At 42.1% G+C, this 10,575-nt stretch overlaps 1 protein-coding gene across 1 annotated transcript; it reads left to right on the forward strand.

The window, feature by feature from the left end:
• The first annotated feature begins 4,202 nt into the window (after positions 1 to 4,202).
• On the forward strand, positions 4,203 to 6,359 carry LOC115682927 (protein DETOXIFICATION 55). Its single transcript, XM_030607295.2, has 2 exons — positions 4,203 to 4,474; positions 4,585 to 6,359. The coding sequence occupies exons 1-2, from the start codon at positions 4,226 to 4,228 to the stop codon at positions 6,025 to 6,027; spliced, it is 1,692 nt and encodes a 563-aa protein (XP_030463155.2). The 5' UTR covers positions 4,203 to 4,225; the 3' UTR covers positions 6,028 to 6,359.
• Positions 6,360 to 10,575: the final 4,216 nt, after the last annotated feature.

Genomic DNA, 10,575 nt, shown 5'->3' on the forward strand with positions numbered 1-10,575 from the left:
AGAATATGCCCTTTCAATCCTCAGCTGGAAGGGTTGCTTTCCATGCGTCTAAACTGGAAAGAAAAATGATGGGTCGTGGAGTCAAGATCAGCTCGAAAACGACGTGATCCCACTGGTTCTCTCTCCTTCTGCAGTAATTGATGTTTAAATTGCTTATAAAGATGGGTTTACGGAAGCACAGACAAAGGATATGGCTAAACTGCAATGCGCTAGCAAGTGTTCTGAACTTTCGAAGATACAAAGTACATGAATGAAATGTCTGTGTTCGACATGTCTGTGAAATGATACAGTACCTGTATACTACTAACTTATCGTATTTCGTTTTTTCGATTCTTCGAGGCAGTTTCTGTTCATCCTCTAGATGTTAGCTGAGTGATTCAGTACTTGGTTCAAATATGGTGGATCCATGTTCAAATCGCGACGTTTATCATTCAATGAAACCTCGAGGACATGCCCACTATCCCGTGCTGGAGTACTTTTGCTCAATGCACATGGATGGATAGGACGGTTTGTGTGCTTTCCCAAAAAATAAGTCCTGTTGATGGTTTTGGACATCTGTAAAGAAAACATTTTTTCTCTTCATTACGTAGTAAATGTCCAAGCTCTGTAGCAAAAGCCAAACACATTGAATTGGGATCATTCACATCCTCAATTGATGTTGATGCGCAATGTACTGTGCCAAGAATATCTTGAGACGATTTAAATGGTAGCACACTTTAACAATGAGTGATTAAAAGTCAGATACCCCCATGTTATCCCGGGAAAAATGGTGTAAGGACCATCAAACAAATTAGTTTTTTAACAACTTATGACTCATCATATATAAGATCAACCGATCTCAAGGATGCATTTGTTTCACAGAAAATTTCGTGATATAGAAAAATATTTTCATGAAAATCATTTTCAAGAAAATTATTTAGTTTTCATTTGTTTTGTGGTTTAAGAAAAGCGGTTTCATTCTTACTAGAAAGAGAAGTTGTTTTCCCCTAAAACTTCTTATTTTTAGTTCATAGAAAATATTTTCCGTAAATCGATTAGCTTTTCATTATCCAAACACCAGAAAGTTGGAAAACAAATTTCCAAAAATAGTTTTCCTTCAAGGAAATGGATCGTTAGTTCTATTCTTATATACCAAGATTGTAAATGGTGGAATGGTGAGCAGCATCAACTCGTTGATTCTTGTTGTTGTTGGGTGTGTGCTTTTTCTTTTCTTTTTTGACAAGATTAAGGATGAGCAAAATAGGTAGATGTAAACACTATTAGCATGGCAAGTTGATGAGACCAGACAATGTGGACGATGTCTTTGAGCATTGACGGAGATGCTCCCCCACTAACGTTTTCCGATTGTTGGGAGGAGACCATCACACTTTGTATCCAAATAAAACAAAGTAAGTTGACCAAGTAGTGTACGATGTGATCATAGTGCTATATCTAGTAAGAAATGTCAAGCTCATGGACCCACCAGAAACCCTAATTTGATTCAGTACATCTTTGTAATCATCTCATGTTCTTGACCAGCTCATGGTTGATGACTTATTTAGACTATACCCGTTGGCTATGAAACATTTGCCTTTCTAACAGGAAGAGAGTGGCTATATATGGGAGTGGGGCAGTGGCACTTAATGTTAGGGGAGACGTATGTAGGTTAACAATTTTTAGTCAAATTATAAATAGGATTCTTGATCATCTGTCGGCGACATTACTTTTGATTCTCGTTATGTCTCTCTAATAACATTAGAGAGCGGCAAACATGTTCACGAAATCCAACTGCACGTATCCGACGTGCCATATGAATGATCGACAATTTCTAGATGCGCGTGCTTGTGTACACAAATTCTTACACCCGAACATTTTTTGCTATCGATATCAATGGAAAGCTCGAGATACTCAAGAGGAAGGGGGAAAAAGTTTAATGGGGGTGGTCGATTAGATATTAGTCAATAATGGAAGGATTGAGCTTTAGACTACTTGATGATCCATGCTCTGTCATTGGTTGGGGGAGAATGGTTGTTTGATGTTTTCTTTCCTCCTCCTTTTTTTGTGTTTTTGGATTCGTGGTGGTTTGAGCTATTCTTGCTTGCTATAGGTGAGACCGACCTTGGGACCAATGATAAAAGCTTATTAACAAATCTAAATCAAATGCAAAGGAGATGTTACCGTTGACCAGCTCCTCTCGTCATGATGAGAAGCTAAAGGCTAGTGTTGCTATCACAAGAATGACCCGTTCATATTATCATGAGATCTTTTCCCTACTTTGCCTTGTATATCAAGTCAAGTTTTCCAGTGTGCACAGAAGAATGTTATCCAGAGCAGTGCATTTCCCGTCAATTTATCGATACGAAAGCATGTCTATTACTTTAACAGGCGTGCTTCACACGAATCGTCACGGTGTCTCAAGACATTTGAAGAGATATCCGAGATGGTCCGTTATGTACTAAGTGCATGTCGATTCGTATAACACGCTCAGGTAAAGAGATTATATGAAATCAAATGGGGAGAACAATAGAATGAAGCCGGGCATAATGATTGTTTGACGAGGATAGAATGGCTTTTAGATTAGTTGGTGTAACTAGACGCACATGCATGTGGCTCCATTCAAGTGTGACAGGCCAAGGATTTTCAAGTTAGCATTGATTACTTAGGTCATTATGGAGAGAGAGAGAGAGAGAGAGAGGACTTCCATCATCAGTAAAACTAGCTTTTCCACAGTAGAACTAGGGTTAGGAAGGAATATACCATGAAATATTACCATGTGACGGTTCAAATGTTTTAAAACTCCTATTGGATAGGCAGCCGTCCAAAATCTTTGACTGAAGTGTTGAAACGGCTTTTTCCAACATGCAGTTCAAACTCAAAAGCGTGATGAGCTATAGAACCATGACATTACAGAATCAAGAGACCTAGAACAGTCACATAAGTGCAGGTGCAGCTTTTGAGATTTTCGCTATTGTTAACACCAGACCACGCTGAAAAGTTCAGAAGTGCAGGGCAAGATATCATCTTGCAAATCAATTGAAAAGGCAAGAAAGAAAGAAAAGACTTCCACGTGCTTGGTTTTTTTTTTTTTTTAATAAAACAAAGCGAAAGGGCTCTTTGCTTGTGATCTAATTAACCAAAAATTGCTTGATTTGTAGGTTGATGTGAATGCAGAGCAATAGACCCTCCTCCCACTTCCTGCTTATTGTTTAGAGGCCCTACGCAAGAGTGGGGAAATATCTCACTTTAGCAAAATGTTTCGCGCTTTCCTATGATGATAATGTGATTATATTCACGATTTGCCCATATAGTCAAGACTCATTGAGTTTCGCAACGCATGATATGTTCGGAAAATTGGCCATATCGTCATGATCAAAAGAAACCCACTAATCAGGACGATCAATCTCCTCTTAATATAGACTCAAGATTCTCTCTTTCTTCTAGATCAAGCCATCACTTAACTTGAAGTAATGACACTCGCACGAGGACCCTAACCCACGATCATCAATATGAATTCGTTTTTGCTTTGATAGGTTTTGTTCACCACATCATATAATATGATACGTTTCCAATGGATAAGGGTTGGCATATCCTAAAAGTCAAATTGTAGTTTTTGGTACTTCTACCAAAACAAAGAGAGAAAGAAGTGCTTGTAAAATTGATCATCCAGTTCAAGTGCCTTTCATACACTTATGGAAAAGAAACACATGGGGGGATATCTTAGAAGCTTACGGTGGAGCACATGCCTTACAGTTGTCCTCAGTCACCATATACATAAGAGAAAAGGAACCTTGAGAGATGCATCGAAACAACTGACATGTTCCCTCACATGATCATACCAGTTTTAGTAATACAGCATGTGTGTGCTATCGATATTTTTTTTTCAATAGATGCCCGTTGATGCTGGAAAAATGACAAGCCAAGATTTGAAGTGGCGGAACGTGGATGACTCTGCTCTTATCACCTTAGTTTAAAACGATCCATGATGCTCGTCTTTGGACGAGTCGTGTTAACTCGTTATTTATTGATTGGGCAAATCGAGAGATTTTGAATATGTTTTGGTTTTGCAAGAGCTGGTAGGCATACAAGTGGCCGTCTAATTGCACATTAAATTCTGGATTATGGGTCGTTTCTTATGGCTGGTGTATGTCCCATTATATCTTCAATTAGGATTGATTGTTAAAAGGGTCTGATTATATTATGGAGGACTCTGTCTCTGTAGAGAGAGAGAGAGAGAGAGGAAGCACAGATGATAAGTTGCTGTGCTCAGCCACTAGACCACCACCATGCATTGCCACCTTATAAAAACCAAGATGATATCTCGATTGTTCCTAACAACGACAGAAACCTCCTGCACAATACTGCTCTCCTTGCTACTTCACTCTCTCCGACAACACAGAAACACCAGACAAGAACAGAGAAAAGTGTGCCAAACAGAAACCCGAAGAAAAGTATGGTTGAAGCAGAACAGGATAAAAAATATCCAACAGTGCCCGAGGTATATACGAATGACCCTTATGAAATCCTTGAAATTTTATTATGTCAGAACTCTGCTATGTTAAGCCTATGCTTGTTCTTGAATCTTCTTGTTCTTGACTTGTTTAACAGGCAGTGGAGGAGCTGAAGAGAATGGCAGACATTGGTATCCCAATTCTGGCAGTGAGCATAGTGAATTATCTCAAGAACATGGTCTTGGTGGCCTCCATCGGGAGGCTCGGGAGCCTCGAGCTGGCGGGGGGCGCGCTGGCCATCGGCTTCACCAACATAACCGGCTACTCCGTCCTCTCGGGCCTCGCCATGGGGATGGAGCCCTTGTGCAGCCAGGCTTTTGGTTCCAACAACTTGTCCCTAGTCCACTCGACCTTACGAAGGACAATCCTCATGCTCTTGCTTGCCTCCATCCCGATTGGGTTCCTGTGGGTCAACCTCGAGTCCCTCATGCTCATCCTCAACCAAAGCCCTGACATCGCGCGGGTCGCCGGCCTCTTCTGCCGCTTCGCACTGCCCGATCTTGTGGCCAATAGCCTTCTCCATCCATCTCGTATCTATCTCCGAAGCAAAGGGACCACACGGCCACTAATGTGGTGCTCCTTACTAGCTATTCTTGTGCACGTTCCTCTAACCATCTTCTTGGCCTTCACTTTGGATCTTGGCATCCCCGGCATCGCTATCTCGAACTTCGCTACCAATTTCAACACCCTCATTTTTCTTCTTCTATTCATGCTCTACACTAGGACTAGGACCATCACTCCCAATGAGGAGGAGATTGATATGAAAGTTTTATTAACATCATCCCGCCCGTGGCCAATCTCTTTAGGTACCTCTAATGCCTCACTAAAAAAGGAATGGAAGCAACTACTCAGCCTCGCCATTCCTAGCTGTTTAGGAGTTTGCTTGGAGTGGTGGTGGTATGAGCTCATGACCATTCTAGCCGGCTATCTTCCTCGCCCCCGCGTCGCTCTCGCGACCGCCGCAATCGTAATCCAAACCACCTCGCTCCTCTACTCGCTACCGACCGCTTTGAGCGCCTCGGTCTCGAGCAGGGTCGGGAACGAGCTCGGAGCGGGACGGGCATATAGGGCACGCTTGGCGACCATTACTGCCCTAGGATTGGCATTGGTGGCTTCACTATTTGGGTTACTATGGACAACCTTAGGTAGGAGAGCTTGGGGAACAGTGTTCACGAGTGATAGTGAGGTGCTAGAGCTGACCATGGTTGTGCTGCCATTAATAGGACTGTGTGAGCTTGCAAATTGTCCACAAACCACAAGCTGTGGGGTTCTTAGAGGGAGTGCAAGGCCTGGCGTTGGGGCAGCCATCAACTTCTGCTCTTTTTACCTAGTGGGTGCACCAGTGGCCATGGTCTTGGCCTTTGTGTGGGGATTGGGGTTTTTGGGCCTTTGTTATGGGCTTTTGGCAGCTCAGATTGCTTGCGTGGCCTCAATGTTGTTGGTGATATACAAGACTGATTGGGAGAGGGAGTCGACGAAGGCCTCGGACTTGGTGGGAGAGGCTTGTGATTTTGCACAACATGAAGCCCAAATTGTTTAAGTTTGAAGAAAGGTGTTGGTTTCTGAAAGTAGTAGATTCCAAAAGGTGATAAAAAAAAAGAAGAGGAAGAAGACTGTTGAAGAAACTCTTATCTGATGCAGTGTAGAAGCCAAGGAAAACTCAAAGACAACACTTTTGACCCAATTTTTTTTTTCAATTATTATCGTTTATAAATTGTAATTGCTTGTCTCTGTTTTTGGTCCTTCTTTATAAGGGAGGGATTGGATGGACTTGGGTCTTATTGTGGAGGGGGATCTCTGGGTAGCTTTGTATTATGTTGGTAGCAACTGATATTCCATTAATTACAGAAGAGATCACATATTGTCACATCATGCAAATGTATCTTCCCTATCTCCCCATGCTTTTGAGTTTTGCCTAGTATCTATCATCTATGCTATTGAAGGAAAATTAGCTTTTTGTCTCACTCACATATTTCCAAAAATTTTCTTCACATCGCATCCTTAACCAACCAAGTAATCACCGCTTACAATTTATCTATGCGTAACCACCTATATGCATAGCTTGTGCCTTAACCCTGGTATTTTATGAAGGTAGAATCAATCATATTACACGAGAAATAGTCATCTAGTCTTAGTATAATAGAATAAGAACCCATTCGGCCTAATTTGAAACATGTACGAGTGTATCATTCTTAGGTCCCTCGGGGTCACATAAGCCCCCTAAAGTCCGGTAAAACTCTAAAAGGCAAACAACATGAAGCTTAATCAATCAGAGTTATTCACATTCAACAATAAGGAATATTGGCGAGTAGCAATGATAACAAGGACGACGTGATTGGTAGCTTGGGTTGTTGTCACGTGTAAACTAACAAGGGAAGTTATCGGGTATTCCCCCCGGCTTTCGTTAGCCCGCTTTACATGAACGGTCAGATGCGCTCAGGCTCACGTACGATCCACGCGATCCAACTGTTCGTGTAAGGCGGGCCAACGTAAACCGGGAGTAGCCAAAGAAAGAAAACTCCTTAGGGCCCTTTCGAGTCTGCCTTTGACAGGGACTGTTTATTATGGATAGCAACCAAAACACAAAACAAAACAAAACAAAAAATCCTACAGCATAGGATCTCGACAGGTCATGATATGACAAGAAGCCATGCCACGTCACGTCCTCTTCAACATGGGGGCCCACAAAGCCCATAAAAAGCTCTAATTGGGGCCTGGAAATTGGGCCCATAAATGAAATCTGGGCCCTCTCCATATTTTTCCGTTTTCAGCCCCCATCTAGGATGAGAGGCGTCGCCGTTGGATCATTAGAAGCCATCGTCATCAATCAACGGTTCTCGTTAGACACGGCAATCTCCGCCTCCGTTTTGTATTTTTGTTTCTGTTTTTTTTTTCCTTCACGTTATCAATCTTTTATGAAAAACAACACAAATTATCTCTAAATTTCTTTTAACTTTTTTAATTTATTCAATGCGATTTCTAAACATTGGTCAAATATACAATGTTGTCCCTAAACTTTTAATTTATTCAATGAGTGCATGAACTTTAATTCAATATTCAATGCGATCTTTGACTTTTAAAACATTTTCATATAACTTAAGAACTATATCGAACAATTTATCAATAATTTAGGGGTCATATTAAACAAATAAAAAAATTAGGGATGACGTTACATATCGATAGTACAAACAAAATGTTCAAGGACAACATCGCACATTGGATTGGAATCAACGAATCTTTTATGCTATTATCTCGTTGTGGCATGAAGAGTGGTACGAAGGACAACAACAGCACGGGGGCAAAAGGCGACACGTCCGGTACCGCGTCCCGAGTGATGTTGATTTAGATCGCAATGACCGGAAGTGTTTGCTAATCACTGAATATTTTCTCCTCGAGCGAAGGGCCAAACATCGGGCACGCATTAACCTACACAGTCGTGTCAATCCATATCTCTTCAATGAATCGCGCCAACTCATCGTCCCTCTCCTCCTTTTCTATTTTCTTTTTCTTTTTTTAAAATTTGTTTTTAATTTTAATTTTAATTTAGATCATTTTTTGGGACATACTCGGTTCGATGTTCCTCGTACTATGCTAGCCCGATCTAGCTACGCCATCGACCTAATCTGTCTTCTCCGTCCAACCGAGGGTACGCTCTGCTGTTGGATTCCCCAATTTCATCCATGACCTGTTCGCCGATGTGGGATTGAACGTGCATGCATTAGGCTGTCCGTTTCAGCATCGATCCTAACGCGTGCGCGCATCGTGGATTTCCATCTTTACATTACTACTATCTTGGTCCATGTCCGGACCTCGGAATACCGAGATGTAAAATAAATAGAGGGTCTCTCCAGGGAAGAAAAAGATTTGAAGGTGTTGACACTCAAAATTACCCATGGTGGGAGCGGGCTGGTTACAAGTCACAAAAAATATAAAGTACAGCCCACATGGCATAAATCCATAAAAGGGCGTGAGTCAGGCCCAGAAGCATTGAGAAGACTTGAGGTAAATATCGACGGGACACGTCATGGAAGTGTCGACAAGTCCGAAATCACGAACTTTGCACGTGACACCAACGAATTCAAGATCACAAGCTTTTCACGAGATGTCGACAAATTCAAGATCACGAGTTTTGCACGTGACGTCGACAAGTCCAAAATAACAAGTTTTGCACGTGGTCTGAAATCATGGTGACACGTGGCGAAAAATCCATTTACACGTGTCAGAAAGTAAAGATATGACCGTGGGCGTGAAGATCAAGAAAGTTAAAGAATGGCACTTAGAAAATAGCAAGAAACAAAGAGACACGTGGAAGAAAATCAGCTATTACGTGATGCCCAAGGAGCGTAAGCAACATCGATAAGTCAGGAAGCGGTTAAAGCGCGAAACGTAAGGAAGTGGAAAACGACTTTCAAGGAGAAGTGTTCGGTCAACAGTTATCAAGCTGCTCTATAAATACTCAAGGATTTCCAACGTAGAAAGGACCTCTTCGAGAAAATAACACAACACATCTTTTATCTAGCTTTTATTCTTAGCGCATTAGGAGTAGTTTTAGTTGCAACCTTCAGATTCTGTGTCGTAGATTCAATTCCGACGAGGGTCTTTATCGGGTTCAGCATTGTTGATTAAATTTCAATGTTGTGCCACTAGTTCAGCGTCGTCGATTAAATTCTGGCGTTGTGTTTGGAATATAGCTGTTGATTAGATTCCAGCCATATTCTCTCAAGTTACGTCATTGATTAAATTCTGGCGTACTTTGAATGGTAATGTCGCATATTAGTTGTGTCGTTGATTAGATTCCAACATAGCTTAATTTCAACATTTGCAAGTTGTTGTTTCATTGTTAGTATTGTCGAGTTGGCATCATATCGAGTCAGGGTGTAAAATCTAAATTGGGATTAATAAACGCATTTGACATTCTCTGTCCAAGCTTGACTCAAGACCCTAGTCTCCCTTAATAAAATCTGAAACGCAGCGTTCGGTGAAAGATTTTCAACGGAGTAAAAACCGGCGAAACATCTTTTTGGCACGCCCGGTGGGACTATTATTGAGTTAAGTTGAGAGAGTGCTATGCCACGCACCCGGAGTAGAACCAACTCGGATAATACTACTAACGAACAAACTGCATCGATGACGGAAGATAATACTCGTGCTGAGACATCATCCGCTCAACTTCTTCATACCGAGGTTGCTAATCAATCTCGAGAGGAGGTCGCAAATATGTCGAGGCAGCTTATTGAAGATAGAAGGCAAACTGAGCTCATACCAGTTGCACTTTCTACCATGAGGCGGACTATTGAAGAAACTCAGAACGAGTTCGCTGATTATGTGGTAAAGCGTATGACTGAAGTGGTTAGGCCTTTGATCATTAACATTTATCATGAATGCACGCAAGATCAACATGGAGGGTCCATCGCACCGACCCAACTGAGAATAGCGTCTCCATTAGCATTAGGGGGTCCTGCAATACAGTTTGGAACAATGATGCAAACTACGTCTACGATCCCACCCATTCGAATATTACCAAGGGGCAAAACCTTGCCAATAGCACCCAGCGAAGAATTACCGCACGCTAGCGCGGACCTAAATGGAGGAATTGCTCGACAATCGGTGATCGATGAAAACCTCCAAAGAGGACATCAGGTTGCTCAGGTACAAGGCCTCCCTGTGATCCAGGTAAATCCTCCACCTGTAGTCCTAGATGTTCAGAATCTTGCAACACCTTTGTCTAGGGGCCAAGAACAGATCCAACAGATAAACATTTAACCACAATGTCATCCACCCCAACCTCCAGTGCCTAACGTAAATCAGCATTTTCCACCCCCTATGGGTCCAAATGTTGAAGCCCAGCAACCATTGCCAGCACAGTTAAACCCATCAATCAACCCACATATGATTGCTCACAACGTGTCACAGCTAATGCAGCCACCACCTCAACAACAGCCACAGTTACCACAGTAGCCATTCTACCAATTGCCTCATCAAAATCTGAACCAGTCATTACCACCTAATTATGTTGTAGCTCCTGCGCCCGTCGTGGGTCAAGTACGAAATCCATTAGTAGTGGACCCCGTGATGAGGGGATTTGGCC

The sequence above is a fragment of the Syzygium oleosum genome, unplaced genomic scaffold (genome assembly GCF_021117445.2).
Source record: "Syzygium oleosum isolate NSW1041296 unplaced genomic scaffold, Sole_v2.1 Sole_v2.06, whole genome shotgun sequence".
Classification (NCBI taxonomy): Eukaryota; Viridiplantae; Streptophyta; class Magnoliopsida; order Myrtales; family Myrtaceae; genus Syzygium; species Syzygium oleosum.